Below are 17,455 nucleotides of genomic sequence, written 5' to 3'. Positions count from 1 at the left end.
ATTTTGCAGGTCAACAAGGTATAAAGAAACAAAGCATGACCACGTAGATCATAAACTATGAAGGCAGTCGAAACTGTGTAGCATATTACAATTGTATTTCAATTTTACTTTAACAATACAATGTAATTTACCCAAGTTGACAATATTAATGAATGTTTGAGTTCTTTAAGCACTACAGAAATAAGTACACATGCAATAAATGTATGCCAAATTCACTGAGATATCACATACAATATGACCCAAAAAATTCTACCAAGTTACTCAAATAACATGTAAAAACAGTATCATATAATAAAAGCTCAAAGATACACTATCATGTATCTAACTTGCAAAAAAAAAAGCCTTTTATCCTAAAGGAAAACTGCTATGTCAGTTAAGGAACAAATCAACATATGCTGCAATTAACTTTTAGATGAAAGCTAATTCAACAGTAATAAAACTAACCTTTGAAGTCATATCCCATAAGAAAATATGCACACAATTTCGACAGAGACAAAGTCCAGAGGTCCAGAGTCCATTGTCATCATCCTGTCATTTTCCAATAAAATATGGAAAAGATCAGCTTATTCAAGTCCAGCCAAGTCTACTAGAAATGGAAGGGGCCAAAAAAATTGTCCATAAAGTAGTAAATAAAAAATCAACAGGACAATTCATTCATGTGAGATATAATTAATTCCATCAATTTTCATACTGACCAACAAGGGAGAAAAAACTCAGCACTTTAACAGAACTAAAACCAACAAGGGAGAAAAAACTCAGCACTTTAACAGAACTAAAAAAAACAAGGGAGAAAAAACTCAGCACTTTAACAGAACTAAAAAATAAACAACCAAACCATGTACAGTGTTTAACAGAACTAAAAAATAAACAACCAAACCATGTACAGTGCTGTAAATTGCTAGCAAAAAGGAAAGTTTGTCCAGTACAGTGCTGTAAATTGCTAGCAAAAAGGAAAGTTTGTCCAGCTACAAACTACAGAAGGTATTTAAGAAAGATCTAAATAACGAATTGAGTCCATTAATGCTAAATTACTTGAGAAGGTTGAGTCCATAAAGTTATTCTCCCATGGAAATTACCAATGAGAAGAGTACGAGGACATGAAGTAGGGCACCATTCAATAAATTGAACCGAGTCATGAGGTGAATCTGTAAAATTGTAAAAAAAAATCCAAAGCAGCCTATTAAGTTGAGTTGTAAACTAACAACAAATATTAGAGTCACTGCAATATCAACATACTAAACACAAAAGAATCATTAATCATAACTTCAAACAAAGTTCATTTGAAGCCAATGGTAATAAAAACAAAGTAGCTATTTCAAGTTTATGGACCAATACATCAAGCCAAAACCCGTTTAACAATTTCTCATTACAGAATGTTCAATTCCAAAGCCAGTTATTTAATGAATGTTTTCATACAAGTAACTCTGAAGAACTGGAATCTTCTAATCTTCCATGTAAGTTAAGACCCCAAATAGTTAACCTGTGTATAAAAATTGATGGTTCATGAAGCTAACATCATCATCTAACCTGTTTATATATACGATTATACAAAATCTAATTTGGCAGTGGTAATGTAAGTTAAATACACAAGCATACTAAACCTGTTTAAAAAATTCATTTGAAAAAAAAAAAAAACTTAAGGATCTATGTAAAATGCACTAAATATATACCTTGCAGACTTTAAGATATGAGCTGCCAAAAAATTTAATGTTGATTGGGATATGTGAAGACATAATTTAGAAACTTTACAGTCCCCAATATGAAAAATTAACACATATATAAGAACATCACTCAATCAACAGAATTTAAATATGATTCTAAATTTTGTTCTCTAAGGTATACAAGATTTCGATGAAATGAAGAAACTGTCAAGTTCCACAGTCATTGGAAATAAGAGGAAGCTACCATACTCAGCTAGCCAAGGTTAGTGAACACTTTCCAGTATATACAAATTATATAATTGTTCTTCATTACACAAATCAGTTAGGGTAATTAGGTGAGCATAGAATTTCACAAAAATAAAATAAAATAACTCCACATATATTACATTCATGAATTTGGCATTCCATATATATTCATAGAACTGAAGTTTCACTGCCTTAGAAACCCTAACTACACATATATTCATAGAATTGAACTTCGACTGCCATAGAACAGAACTTCCACTTCCACTAAACACAAACTAAATCCAAAAGCCTTAATCCACAATGCATAGATAAGAATAAGAATTCACTAATTAAAAATCAAAATTAAAAAGCTCTAATGCAAACTTAGCTTTTTGTAGATCTAGTAGCTTGACCGCCCTTCTCATTCCTTCTTAGATTTCGGATCTGAACAAACATATAGTAATCCCGTCTGTCAAGATTCGGTGAATTTAGTAGATTGGCCACAATTTCCATTTCAACATAGGTAAATCACGATTAGCTTGAAAATCGAACAAAGATGTTCTTCGATTTCTATAAACAGCTACCAAGTTCACTTCTAGACTCATAAAGTTGTCGCTGAAGAGAATCAAAGAAGAAAGTGAACTGGAAATGGGAAGAATGAGATGAAGCAATGAAGTGTGAAATGGGTGGAGGAGATGAGGCGTGGTTTCTAGAATAAACCACGCCTATCTCTCATTTACGGACAATAATATTATATATATATATATATATATATAGAGATTTATATTAAATATGTTATTTAATTTTATTTGAGAAAATAATTATATGATGGTTATTTAATTTCAGAACTTTATCCACAACACGTCACGATGTTAGAGTTTAATTACTATACTACATTTTTTTTGTAGAAAATTTGTGTACTACACCAAAAAATAGTGGATCAAGTCCTTTACTGATATATGGTGTATTTCAAAAATCGTTGGCAACTCCTTTGTCTGTGTTGAATAACGGTTAGTATTTTTTTGTTTGTAATTACACATTAAAAACTAACCGTATATAAGATCTAATTATATTTTTATTATTTTAGATGGAAATGTTGTTAATACGACTATTCGTAACACGGCGGAAGATTATATGATGGGCCAGACATCTGATAATCGTACTGATAAAGGCACTACATGCAACACTAATTACAAACAACTAACAGGTTAGTAGTCTTTTAATAAGTTAGCCAACTTACATTAAATTATTTACTTACCTATTATGTACATATACTATTTTTAGTGTAACTTTTACTTTTAAGATGCATTAAAATAAAATTACCTTCTTAGCAGGAAGTGAAAATTCAACGTATATTGGAACGATTACAGGTACTCCAAAAAATCGTTTCAATGTTACATTGGGATCCAAAAATTCTCTACCTTTGAGTGATATTACAAATTGTAAGTATATCAATGTAATAGTTGTTAATTATTTTTCCCCGGCAATTGGTGGTTTTAAATTTGTAGTTATCTATCGTACAATTATCAAACTACAGGTAACGGGACAATTCGAAGTAAGAAGATCAAAGGTTCATTGACGTTGACGGAAGTATCAACAATAGACAATAATGTGAATGCACATAAATGTATGTATTTAAATATTTTAGTTTATTAAACTTTAATTTCTAGGATATTCAAAATTCGGATTATTTCATTTCTTTTAAAGGGAGTGAGCGTAGCCAATCATACTCCTTGGGCATTTCTCGGCCAAATATTACTCAAGAATCGGATCCACAAGTTGTAATTTGTCGAGATTTAAGTCAAGATTTTGATGAAGTTATGGAGAGTGAAGTTCAATCTGGTAATTAATTGATGTTATCAAATTTCTTTTAATATAAATTAATATTTTTGTTTTTCAGTGTATCTTAACTTACAACGTATTCTTTTCAAACGGTATTGCAGTTCAATATGATGATTGTGGCGACCCTTCATATAGTTGTGAACATTGTTCGGCAACATTTTGGTATAATGAGCGTCTTAGTCAGTCTAGATTGAAATCATTGCCAAAATATTCAGTTTGTTGCGCACATGGGAAAATTAACCTTCCGCAGATGTCCACCCCACCGAAACAGTTGTATGATTTGTTCTTTGAGCACGGAGAGAAGAGGACATGTTTCCTGAAAAACATTAGGTCATACAATAGTATGTTTAGTTTCACGTCTATGGGTTGTAAGATTGACCACTCAATTAATTGCGGTGGTGCCCCGCCAATTTTTCGCATCAACGGACAAAATTTTCATTCAATTGGTAGTTTGTTACCCACCGAGGGTAGTCAACCAAAATTTGCTCAATTGTACATACACGACACAGATAATGAAATTAATAACCGTATTTGTTCTGTAAGGTATGTAATTTTTTATTTACTACAAATGTAAATAATGTCATTTAAAGTTACTACTTTTAGTTATTTTTTTTGTTTATTTATTTTTTTGAGAATAGTTTTATTTTATTCTTTTAGTTATTTTAAATACAATAATTTTAAATGTTAATTGTAGGAAGAACAATGACAAAGATAGCATTCATGTTGAAGTTGTCTCTGATATTAAAAAAGTTTTGGACGAGAACAATGTGTTAGTACAATCCTTCCGTAATGCAAAGACACATATTCAAGCAAATCCACGGGTAGAAATCAAGATGAGACTAATTGGCAAACGTAACAAAGATGCCCGAACATATAACCTCCCAACAGCGTCTGAGGTTGCAACACTCATTGTAGGAGACTTGGAACCAACAATGGGTCAACGTGAAGTCGAGACTAGATCTGGTCTCTTGAAAAGGATTAGTGAGTTGCACCCATTGTACTTACCGTTGCAATACCCACTCTTATTTCCATATGGAGAGGATGGCTATAGAGAGGATATACAGCGATGTAAAGATTCCAACAAAAAATCTAACAGTAGGGTCCGCATAACAGCGAGGGAATTCTTCTCTTTTCGGATGCATGAACGACCCGGAGAGCTCTCGACTTTGTTATTTTCCAAAAGGTTGTTTCAACAATTCTTGGTAGACGCTTACACCATGGTGGAAACTGGAAGGCTCATATACATAAGGAACAATCAAAAGTCATTAAGATGTGAAGCTTACAAAGGGTTGTCAGATGCACTAACCCGTGGTGAGATTGATCCTAGCACACAAGGGAAGCGTATTATTCTACCATCTAGCTTCACGGGCGGTGCTAGGTATATGGTTCAGAACTACCAGGATGCTATGGTCATATGTCGTTGGATAGGTTATCCAAATCTATTCATCACATTTACTTGCAATCCTAAGTGGCCAGAAATTGAATGGTACTTAGGTAAGCGTGATTTGAAAGCTGAAGACAGGCCCGATATTGTTTGCCAAATTTTTAAGATGAAGTTGGATGATCTAATAAAAGACCTTCGAACTGGAGAATTGTTTGGTACAGTTAGAGCAGGTGAAGTAATGCAAGTATATAAAAAATTCGTTTAAATTTATTTTTTTAAATTACTAATATTTACATTTTTTTTTGTAGTCATTTACACTATTGAGTTCCAAAAGTGTGGTCTACCGCATGCTCACATTCTACTCTTCTTAGCAAACAATGATCGGAATGCGGGGTGCAATTTTATTGACAAAATGATCGCAGCAGAAATACCAGATAAAGAAGTTGATCAAGAGTACTACAAATGTGTTGAAGAATTTATGGTCCATGGTCCTTGTGGAAATGTAAGAAAGCAATCTCCGTGTATGGTGAATGGAAGGTGTTCGAAGCATTTTCCAAAGAAGTTTGTTGACTCATCGACTTTTGATGAAGATGGTTACCCAATATATAGACGGAGAGATGATGGTAGGTTTGTTATGAAAAGTGAGATTCAATTGGACAATAGATTTGTTGTACCACACAATAGGTATTTGCTGCTTAAATATAGGGCTCATATGAATGTGGAATGGTGTAATCAATCAAGATCAATCAAATATTTATTCAAATATGTTAATAAAGGGAATGACAGGGTCACAGCTGAGTTCTATAAAAGTACCTCTGACAGTAATGGGAATGAAGTCATCGATGAGATTAACATGTATTACGACTGTAGGTACATATCAGCTTGTGAGGCTACTTGGCGGCTATTTAGCTTTGAGGTACAGTTTAGAACTCCAGCGGTGGAGAGATTGAGCTTTCACCTACCAGACTGCCAAACAATAATTTTTGAAGATGACGACCCAGTTGACAACGTATTGATGAGGGAGACAATTGGTCAAAGTATGTTTAATGGTTGGTTTGAAGCGAACAAAAAGTTTCCCGAGGCTAAGTTATTGACTTATATTGAGATGCCAACTAAATTTGTTTGGAAAAAGGATATTCGAGAATGGAGTCCAAGAAAGAAAGGTTTTGTCATAGGTAGTATTTTCTATGTACCACCGGGTACGGGAGAGTTGTACTACTTGAGATGCCTTCTAAACATAGTTCGCGGGCCTACAAGCTTTGAGGAAATTCAGTTTTTTAATGGTATACAATATACTTCATTTAGAGATGCATGTTATGCCCGTGGTCTATTGGATGATGATAAGGAGTATATTGATGCCATTAAAGAAGCAAGTGATTGGTCATCTGCTCATTCTATGAGAAAACTTTTTGTGACATTGTTGACATCAAATTCATTTAATAGGCCTGAAATTGTTTGGAAGGAGGTGTTGGATTACCTGTCTGAAGATGTGCAATACAATCAACGCATATTCTTATCAATTCCAGGTAAGCGTTCAATAAGTATTTATTTTAAGCACATCTCTTTCATTCGTAAATAATAATTTAAATATATTAATTATTGCTATATCATTACAGATTTAGTTTTAACAAATGAGGAGAAAGAGAATCTAACTCTAATAGAGTTAGAAAAATTGTTGCAAGTATACAACAAATCATTAAAAGACTTTCCTCCCATGCCCACACCACGAGCTGCTTCTACAAGGTTAAATGGAAATCGTTTGTTGTTTGAAGAGCTGTCATATGATCGTGTAGTTCTTGCAGATGAAAGCGATAGGTTTGTTAGCCAACTCACTGAAGAGCAACGTGGTGTTTACGATACAATAATTGGAGACGTGTTATCTAACAAAGGTGGATTGTTTTTTGTTTATGGTTATGGAGGAACAGGGAAAACATTCTTATGGAAGACCCTATCTGCCACATTGCGATCTCAAGGTTTCTTATGGAAGACCCTATCTGCCACATTGCGATCTCAAGGTGAAATTGTTATCAATGTAGCTTCAAGTGGAATTGCTTCACTATTGTTGCCAGGTGGCAGGACGGCACACTGAATTGCTTCACTATTGTTGCCAGGTGGCAGGACGGCACACTCAAGGTTTGCTATACCAATTAACATTGGCAGGACGGCACACTCAAGGTTTGCTATACCAATTAACATTAATGAGGACTCCACCTGCAATATTAAACTCGGTAGCGACCTTGCTGAGTTGATTTCAAAGGCAAAGTTAATCATTTGGGATGAAGCTCCAATGATGCACAAACACTGCTTTGAGGCACTAGACAGAACTATGCGAGACTTGCTTCGTTTCACCAATCCTGCAAGTGAGAGATATACGTTTGGTGGTAAGACTGTAGTACTTGGTGGTGATTTTAGGCAGATTTTACCAGTTATACCGAAGGGCTCTAGGCAAGATATTGTTTCTTCAACCATCAATTCATCATACTTATGGGAAAGTTGTACGGTTCTAAGGTTGACAAAAAATCTACGTTTGGAAAATATGGAAAATGCTGAAGAAAAACAAGTAGAACAATTTGCAAAGTGGATAGCTTCTATTGGGGATGGTACAGCAGGTGCATCTAACGAAGATTGTCCAGAGGTTGTGATTCCAAATGAGATGTTGTTGTCATCAAATGGCGACCCAATTGCCACTATTGTTGAAAGTACATTTCCCATGTTCCAAAATGGTTCATGTGATAACAGTTTTCTTGAGAGTAGGGCAATTTCGGCACCAACATTGGATGTTGTGAACGCTGTTAATGATTACATGAGTAGCATGCACGAAGCTGAGAGTCGAACATATCTTAGTTGTGATTCTGTATGTAAAACGGATAATGGTAGTGGAGTTCTTGCAGATGTTCACACACCTGAGTTTCTTAATGGCCTTAAGGCATCAGGTACACCAAACCATTCTTTGACATTGAAGGTTGGTTCACCGGTGATGTTGTTAAGAAACATTGATCACTCTCTCGGCTTATGTAATGGCACTAGACTGGTTATTGATCACTCTCTCGGCTTATGTAATGGCACTAGACTGGTTGTAACAAGACTTTCTGGCTTATGTAATGGCACTAGACTGGTTGTAACAAGACTTTCTGAGCATGTAATTGAAGCTAAGATAATGTCAGGCAGACTTTCTGAGCATGTAATTGAAGCTAAGATAATGTCAGGCAGTCATTCTGGTACAAGGGTGTTGGTCCCTAGGTTGAGTATGACGCCTTCAGATCCAAGATTGCCATTTAAGTTTAGCATAGTAGAAGACAATTTCCTTTATGCTTTCATATGCTATGACCATTAACAAGAGTCAAGGTCAAACACTATCTCATGTAGGTCTATTATTAAAGAAACCGGTGTTTGTGCATGGTCAATTGTATGTTGCTGCTTCAAGAGTTAGTAATCCAACTGGGCTCAAGATTTTACTTTGTAGTGAGTTAGAAAGTTGTTGTAAGAAAACAACTAATGTTGTTTACAAAGAAGTTTTCAATAATTTGTAATTTAGATTTATATGAACTCTTTAAAACCAATTTAACATTCTACTTTATAACTATATTGTTCAAATTTTTTATTTTTCCGAACAAAATTTCTCCTAATATAATCGTATATTGGAATTCTACTATAGCAATTCAATTATTTAGTACTTTGTTAGCATCCTTATATACAAAAACAAATCATTATAATTATATAACATTGAAGACATCGAAATATCGATAACTCATTTAATTATAACATTTATTTTTATACTTCACATCCCGTGCGAGCACGGGTGAAATACTAGTAAGTTTAAAAATTCAACACAAGTTTACAACATAAGTTTTAACTTATTAATAGCCACAATGCAAAAATAATAGCATAAAAACATAAAATGAAATAAGTTACGGCTCCAGCTTAATCTCCTCTTTCAGAATCCTCCTACACAATAAAAATAAATAAATAAATTGAGAATTAATAACTTGATATCATAACATTTTTGTTAACTTGTTCAGAAATAGATTCAACTTCATGGTTAGTTTATATAATCTCATATATAGTTAGCTATCAAGAGCAAAACATAAACAAAATAATCTCATAAATATTTAACTATCAACATTTAACAATCAATAGCAAAACATATACAAAGTAACATCTACCGACTACTCTAGATATTAATATAATATTTGGGAGAAGATATTAATATAATATAACAAATTAACATTTTTAACAGTAGTGCAGCCAGCCTCCGTCCACTGTCGCAACTAGCAAGGCCGCAGCAGCAACAGCAAGCCAAAGCCCACCGCAGCCTCCAGTCGACAGTTTAAAACATACAGACATAGTATCAGAAATTCAGCCTATCAGTGTATACTGTATACCACTAACCTGTTGTCGCTGCTCGCGGGAGATTGACGCCAGTTTCCGGAGATGGGATGAAAGAGTTGCAGTCGGGCAGTTGTCCACTTGCCCTTGCATTGCTGCGTCCGATGACTGCGGCCTGTGCGTCTGTGTTGATAGAACAGCAGAATAGGCGAATAGGAAATTAGAGGACACATATACATATACATACATATTATAAACAGGCCAGGCCGCCTATTTAATAAATAAGCTTTAAATCACGCTTGACCTATTTACTAAACATGCCAGGTCATAGCCCCTACAGAGTACAAAATACAAAAGATTACCTTGCTAGTTTCAAAAGGCTCAAAAGTCTTAGAAATAATACCTTGATAGTCTTAGGTGGATGTGATATAGTCGAATAGCACCTAAACACTCGAAACAATGCGCCAGGTCTTCATCACAAACAATGCTTGTATTTTTGCCCTNTTGTAACAAGACTTTCTGAGCATGTAATTGAAGCTAAGATAATGTCAGGCAGTCATTCTGGTACAAGGGTGTTGGTCCCTAGGTTGAGTATGACGCCTTCAGATCCAAGATTGCCATTTAAGTTTAGCATAGTAGAAGACAATTTCCTTTATGCTTTCATATGCTATGACCATTAACAAGAGTCAAGGTCAAACACTATCTCATGTAGGTCTATTATTAAAGAAACCGGTGTTTGTGCATGGTCAATTGTATGTTGCTGCTTCAAGAGTTAGTAATCCAACTGGGCTCAAGATTTTACTTTGTAGTGAGTTAGAAAGTTGTTGTAAGAAAACAACTAATGTTGTTTACAAAGAAGTTTTCAATAATTTGTAATTTAGATTTATATGAACTCTTTAAAACCAATTTAACATTCTACTTTATAACTATATTGTTCAAATTTTTTATTTTTCCGAACAAAATTTCTCCTAATATAATCGTATATTGGAATTCTACTATAGCAATTCAATTATTTAGTACTTTGTTAGCATCCTTATATACAAAAACAAATCATTATAATTATATAACATTGAAGACATCGAAATATCGATAACTCATTTAATTATAACATTTATTTTTATACTTCACATCCCGTGCGAGCACGGGTGAAATACTAGTAAGTTTAAAAATTCAACACAAGTTTACAACATAAGTTTTAACTTATTAATAGCCACAATGCAAAAATAATAGCATAAAAACATAAAATGAAATAAGTTACGGCTCCAGCTTAATCTCCTCTTTCAGAATCCTCCTACACAATAAAAATAAATAAATAAATTGAGAATTAATAACTTGATATCATAACATTTTTGTTAACTTGTTCAGAAATAGATTCAACTTCATGGTTAGTTTATATAATCTCATATATAGTTAGCTATCAAGAGCAAAACATAAACAAAATAATCTCATAAATATTTAACTATCAACATTTAACAATCAATAGCAAAACATATACAAAGTAACATCTACCGACTACTCTAGATATTAATATAATATTTGGGAGAAGATATTAATATAATATAACAAATTAACATTTTTAACAGTAGTGCAGCCAGCCTCCGTCCACTGTCGCAACTAGCAAGGCCGCAGCAGCAACAGCAAGCCAAAGCCCACCGCAGCCTCCAGTCGACAGTTTAAAACATACAGACATAGTATCAGAAATTCAGCCTATCAGTGTATACTGTATACCACTAACCTGTTGTCGCTGCTCGCGGGAGATTGACGCCAGTTTCCGGAGATGGGATGAAAGAGTTGCAGTCGGGCAGTTGTCCACTTGCCCTTGCATTGCTGCGTCCGATGACTGCGGCCTGTGCGTCTGTGTTGATAGAACAGCAGAATAGGCGAATAGGAAATTAGAGGACACATATACATATACATACATATTATAAACAGGCCAGGCCGCCTATTTAATAAATAAGCTTTAAATCACGCTTGACCTATTTACTAAACATGCCAGGTCATAGCCCCTACAGAGTACAAAATACAAAAGATTACCTTGCTAGTTTCAAAAGGCTCAAAAGTCTTAGAAATAATACCTTGATAGTCTTAGGTGGATGTGATATAGTCGAATAGCACCTAAACACTCGAAACAATGCGCCAGGTCTTCATCACAAACAATGCTTGTATTTTTGCCCTGCAAATCTCTATATGTAATCTTCAAACCTTCTAAATCTATCCCTCGCCTTAAAATGTGATCTTTCAAACGGTCCATTGAGGGACTGTGCATTTCAAATGCATAATTTCTTTTTTGGTAATGGATTTGTATTTGCCAACCTGTTTAGAGAAAAATTGTAATTTAGTTAAAATAAGAAATACCCCTCTGTCCCATTTTATCTGTCCTACTTACTATTCATTGGTGAAAACTAACTCTTTGTTCTTTGTTCATTTTCTTTAACATTTTAAACTTATTTTTGAATTTGATTTTTTGTGTTTAATAGTACTTTTAGTGTAATTTTTAAATATATAAATTTTATATAATAATACTAAACTTAATATTATGAAAAATTAAATTAAAAATAACTCCAGTCAAGCCTCGTTAACCGAACCAGACACATAAAATGAGAAGGAGGTAGTAGTATAATAGATTGAATACATTAAATTAAAAACAATGGAATATATACATCTAATTGAAAACAATGGAATATTTGGTAATCATGGTCTAAAATGCATGACTTATTCTAATACAGTAATACTTCATGTTCAAATAAAAAAGCAAGGTAATCATGCTATCTAATCAATGTCATCATTATAAAAACTCCAGAGTAATATAATATGCAGTGTTTATCCTGAAGATATATGCACTACTGTTATATTGTAGTAATACTAAGAGTTAATTCCACCAGAAGTCCTTTGTCTTTGTGACAATTCCAAAATCAATCCCAGACTATCACACTTAATTTTTTTGACACTTTTAGTCCTTATGAATTTTCCTATTTTTAGTAAGAGTATTTTTGTCTTTAAATATTTTTCTTTTGTTATTTTTCCGGTTTCAACCAATTTAAGACTTTAGGTTAACTCTGATTTTTAGTAACCATATTTTTAACCCGTTATTAGTAAAGTCCTAAACCAATTAAACCGGTTGAAACCGAAAAAATAACAAAAGAAAAATATGAAGAGGCAAAAATATCGTTACTAAAATAGATAGGAATGGTCATGAAGAGGACTAAAAGTGTCCAAAAAATAATAGTTTGGAATGTTAAATGTCAAAAACCATAGTTTGTTTGGAATTGCCACCAAAGACAAGGGACCTCTGGTAGAATTAACGCTAATACTTATATCTAAAAAATAATCAATTCAATTAAAACCACTGCAATATATCATAAATCAATCTTATCAAGCTAAAAGAACCACCGTATGTTAAAATCAGAAATAGTATAATAGATTCAATACATTATTCTAATACTGCATGTTAAAATAAAAAATCAAGATAATCTGCAATAAGTGTTTGTACTGCTTTAAATCACATAATTTGGAGTAATATACATCTAAATATATAATACATTCAATAACAACATGATCTGGAATGCTTGATGTATTATAATATTGCATCTTAATTCTTAAATAAGAAATCAAGATCATTATGTTAAGAAAACTAATGTAATTAGATTACATTTTGAATTGCATGATAACTGCAGATTAGAATTAGAAATCAAAGGCACACAATAAAATAGAAATGCTCTTGGTCAAGAATTATTAGTACCTGTTAGAGGAAGAGTCCATTGAGGGGTTCTAATACTCCTGAGGAGTTGTGGGGTTTCTGATAGTATTGAGGATCTTCATAGAGTCCATGAGGAATATTCAGGATGTTTGTTGCATCCCCGTCCATTCTGTGAAGTGCAAGTGCGATTCAAGAGATGAGATTCCAAAAGAGAGGAGTTGAGCAGTCAAAACGGCCAGTAAGCTGGAAGCCAGCAGGCCTAAGTTTTGCTGGCCCACCCCGCCCCACTCCTGTCCCGCGGGCTAGGCAGGTCCTGCCACACCACCCTTTTTTTTTCCTTTTTCTTAAAGATAACATAGGTTGTCAAAACAAGCATGTTCAAGGAATCAAGTTCTGGCCAAAGACCTTGTGGTCAAGTGGCATCCCGTGTCCCGATTAACACTCCCATATGGATGATGGGAGTTGGTTCGAGCCTCAGTAGAGGCTAGAGGCAATTGTTGACTCGTTGTGCTTCAGTAAGTTGAGAAAGTAGCTATGAACAGATACTACATTGTAACAGAGTTAGTAGTACTCAAAAAAAAAAAAAGAGGAATCAAGTTCTGGGTGGGCAAAATACTCAAGATTTAATTAATCAAAGCACTATATAAGGATTAAATAAGAGGCTTTTCATCTTCAGTTTTAAAGTGCATTTAAAACATTATCTCAGGCCACCATGTTTATAAGAGCATAACAGAAAGTGGGTATAATTGTATATATACAATATACAATATATAAATAAACAGCAGCATTTTGAAACAATATACCTAAATGATACTTTGCAAATAAGCCAAATTGAGCATACAAATATAAACTAATAAGCATACAAATATTAAATATACAGTATAAAATATAATATATCCATATATACAGTATAAAATAGTATAAAAAATACCTGTCGCTGGTTCACGTTCGCGTTTACGGCGATCGAACGGAAGAAGGAGACTAGGAGAGAGGCGGGAGATCGTGATCTGAGAGTGGATCTGAGAGTGGAGGCGGAGGCCGAGGGGCGATAGATCGTGATCTGAGAGTGGAGGCGGAGGCCGAGAGGCGATAGATCGTGATCTGAGAGTGGAGGCGGAGGCCGAGGGGCGATAGATCGTGATCTGAGAGTGGAGGCGGAGGCCGAGAGGCGATAGATCGTGATCTGAGAGTGAGGCGGAAGCCGAGAGGCGATAGATCGTGATCTGAGAGTGGAGGCGGAGGCCGAGAGGCGATAGATCGTGATCTGAGAGTGGAGGCGGAGGCCGAGAGGCGATAGATCGTGATCTGAGAGTGAGGCGGAGGCCGAGAGGTGATAGATCGTGATCTGAGAGTGAGGCGGAGGCCGCGACTAGCCGACTACTACTCCAATACAGGTTTTTTTTTTTTTTTTTTTTTTTTTTTTTTTTTTTAAAAANGCCGACTACTACTCCAATACAGGTTTTTTTTTTTTTTTTTTTTTTTTTTTTTCTTTTAAGAAATCTACTCCTAGGTTCGATTATAGATATATTGGGAAGAGAGAGATAATAGATTATTTTTCATCATTATTCGTATCACTCTTGAATTATTAGTGGTGTTAATATTATTTTTCAATTTTCAAAACGTGACATATATTGTCCTTCTCTTGAATTTTAGTGGTGTAAATTTAATTATCCGCCATTTTTCATATTTGAAGATCACGTTTTTTTTTTATTCGTTTGTTCACCTTCCGTCAATAATAATGTTTCTCCTTCTGCCTATTATGAGAGGAGCAATATATGCCACATTTTGAAAATTGAATGGCAACATTTACACCACTAATAATTCAGGAGTAACATTGATAATTGACATATTTATAAGAGGCATAAATTACAATTTTTCTAAAACCTTCAACTATAAACCAAAATGCAATTAAACCCTCAAATTAAGAAAAGTTATAACTTTAGTTTTAATTCTTATTTTTTATGCAATAAGGTAACTGATAAAAATTTATTTTTTTAATTCAAAAAAATTCATTACAATTTTTTAAAAAAATAAAACCAAATAAATTAATTTAAAAAAAGAAACAAATTGATGGATACCTCATTGGCCCTGAGTAGGATACCCAATCAGGGACTCGCCTCTTGGCTACCTGGCTTGAGTGACCGATAAATCTTTGTAGGTTGGGCACGAGGGCCGGGTAGGCAATCGAGAGGTGGTAGGCCGATTGGGTGTGGCACTTAGAGGCGGGATATTTTCCTATTCTATATTACGAAGCAGTAATGGCAGTTCTAGCAGTTTAAGCAGCTTTCCTAAGTTCAAAATTGTTAAGTGCTTCTTGTTTTCCTTCCATTGGTTCATTATTATTGTATAAATACCCCCCATGGAGTCATATCGTAATGGGTTCTGATTTTAATGCAAGAACAATTACTCTATCTCTTTATTTTATCCATATTTAATACTTGTTTTGCAGCTGTATTGGCCTGTCTTTCGACTACCTCATGGTCATAAAACCAACATTGGTGTCGTTCGTGGGGACTAATACAAGAAGTCTCGTCTCTGAACTTTGCTAATGGCACGTACTCGTTATAGTAGACGCTCTAGGATCACCGGTAATGCCGCCATCAATCGCCAACTGCTCAACCGTGGTTCCACCGGTGACCTAAGTGAGCAATTGGGTCAATCCTCCACCGGTGACTTGGCCTAACAGTTGAGCCGTCAAAATACTGGCAAACGGTCAGCTACCCGCACGGTCAACCGCGTTGACCCACTAGTTGAAGTTCCTATGGTGAACCAAAACCCACTGGTCGTAGTAGCCTCTCCCACCATAGCCAAGGTGATGGGACGCGTGCTTGACGCGCAAGAGAGGTTTGTTTAGGCCCACTTACCATAATTGGCCTAATTAGTCGGCACCACTTGTGTGTTGTTTTCCCTTATTAATATTATATTGGTTTATGGCTCGAATAATCACTTATTGAAGACCATGGTGCAGGATCATGGTGCGGGATGACAGTTTATAACTATTCCAAAGATATGAAGAGTTTATACTTACCCCAACAGTGTCTTGTCTTTTTCCTTTTGGAAACACAAGTAGTATTTGTCGAAAATCACCACCAAGAATCACTATTTTTCCCCAAAATGTCATACTTGAACTCAAAGGGTTCACAAATCGTAACAGATCCCTCATAGTTTAATCCAATGTCTCAAAGCAATGCTTATATATCATTGGCGTTTCATCCCAATTTATAAGTAACTCAGAAAGATCACTACATTGGGAAATGTTACAAGATTAATCTTCATTTACATCTATGGGTATTACAAATTGATAATGTGCGGTCTTACCACCTAGCATAAGAAGAAAAGTAATACCACTTGAAGTAACATTGAGAACAATGGTACGCTCAGAATGTAAAGTTACAATCAATGCTCGCCATACAAAAGTTTTTCATGTTTCTCCATAACCGTAAACAAGAAACAATCATCCTCCACCGGATTGAACGTCACCAAGAAGTATTGTATACATGTTGTTCATCAGTAAGTTGATTAATCAAACTATCATGTTCTTCTTTAAGAGCAACACAATCATATGACAATTCATCATTCCTTTCAAAAACAAAATATGACAATTCATCATATAACAATTGATTTTCATATAAGACTTGGCGACTTGAGTCTAGCATAGGCATAGATGGAAAACAGACCAAGCTCTTGCTACATGCCATAAGCATTTTTTCTAATCCAAGTAAGACAAAAATTTTCTTCTTAATTTATGTCGAAACCAAACCTAAAAAATAAATGTCTACTATACTAATAAGAGTCAAAGAAAGTTAGGCCTATAATGGGTACACAAAATGACGGTCAAATTATTAAATCAAATGGATGGTTCAGATTGTTTAGATTTATATTTTTCCTTGAGATTTTCTAATTTATCCTTAATTATATGATTATCCGTTAAATTTTTCGTTAAATATTCTCTTTTCCGTTAATATTCCGTTAACTTTTAACTTAACCATTAATTTCTATAAGTAAGGTCTTAGGTTCGAACTTCATCCCAATCAAAGTTGACATAATTGTTGAACATATACTACGAATATGTTAGAATATATTATTCAAAAGTAAGTATCTCACTCTATTACTGATATTAAATTAAATAAATTAGTAGTTACAACAAAAAAAAAACAATATATATGCATTTCTTTAATTTATAATTCGATGTCTACAATGCATTTATTCAAAAAAAATATGCATTATCAAAAATTTTAAAAAGAGATATAATTTTATTAGTTATATTGTCTATATTTTCTAAAATGCAAAGATTTATTACCATCAAAGTTATACTAAAAA

General features: G+C 34.2%; 2 protein-coding genes across 4 annotated transcripts; one reads left to right on the top strand and one right to left on the bottom strand.

Moving 5' to 3' along the window:
* The first annotated feature begins 1,856 nt into the window (after window positions 1-1,856).
* LOC116019685 lies at window positions 1,857-8,446 on the top strand. Its single transcript, XM_031259975.1, has 10 exons — window positions 1,857-1,923; window positions 2,974-3,093; window positions 3,221-3,328; window positions 3,424-3,513; window positions 3,594-3,728; window positions 3,787-3,820; window positions 4,423-5,342; window positions 5,421-6,638; window positions 6,729-7,127; window positions 7,224-8,446. Exons 1-10 carry the CDS (start codon window positions 1,857-1,859, stop codon window positions 8,444-8,446), a joined length of 4,314 nt encoding a protein of 1,437 aa, XP_031115835.1.
* Window positions 8,447-8,850: 404 nt separating this feature from the next.
* Window positions 8,851-14,535, bottom strand: LOC116019348. 3 transcript variants are annotated; one of them, XM_031259521.1, is made up of 6 exons: window positions 14,067-14,535; window positions 13,178-13,304; window positions 11,605-11,751; window positions 9,842-9,932; window positions 9,502-9,621; window positions 8,851-9,057 (listed from the first exon to the last, which is right to left on the bottom strand). In XM_031259521.1, the coding sequence occupies exons 3-6, from the start codon at window positions 11,702-11,704 to the stop codon at window positions 9,021-9,023; spliced, it is 348 nt and encodes a 115-aa protein (XP_031115381.1). In that variant the 5' UTR covers window positions 11,705-11,751; window positions 13,178-13,304; window positions 14,067-14,535; the 3' UTR covers window positions 8,851-9,020. The 3 variants fall into 3 exon arrangements, with proteins under 3 accessions (XP_031115381.1, XP_031115378.1, XP_031115379.1); XM_031259518.1 differs by lacking the exons at window positions 8,851-9,057; window positions 9,502-9,621; window positions 9,842-9,932 and adding exons at window positions 10,523-10,729; window positions 11,174-11,293 and having other exon boundaries at window positions 11,514-11,751; XM_031259519.1 differs by lacking the exons at window positions 8,851-9,057; window positions 9,502-9,621; window positions 9,842-9,932; window positions 14,067-14,535 and adding exons at window positions 10,523-10,729; window positions 11,174-11,293 and having other exon boundaries at window positions 11,514-11,751; window positions 13,178-13,991.
* Between the last annotated feature and the right edge of the window lie 2,920 nt (window positions 14,536-17,455).

The sequence above is a fragment of the Ipomoea triloba genome, chromosome 5 (assembly GCF_003576645.1).
Source record: "Ipomoea triloba cultivar NCNSP0323 chromosome 5, ASM357664v1".
In the NCBI taxonomy this organism is placed as follows: Eukaryota; Viridiplantae; Streptophyta; class Magnoliopsida; order Solanales; family Convolvulaceae; genus Ipomoea; species Ipomoea triloba.
The sequence above is the reverse complement of the archived record's forward strand: the minus strand, read 5'-3'. Positions and strand labels throughout refer to the sequence as shown.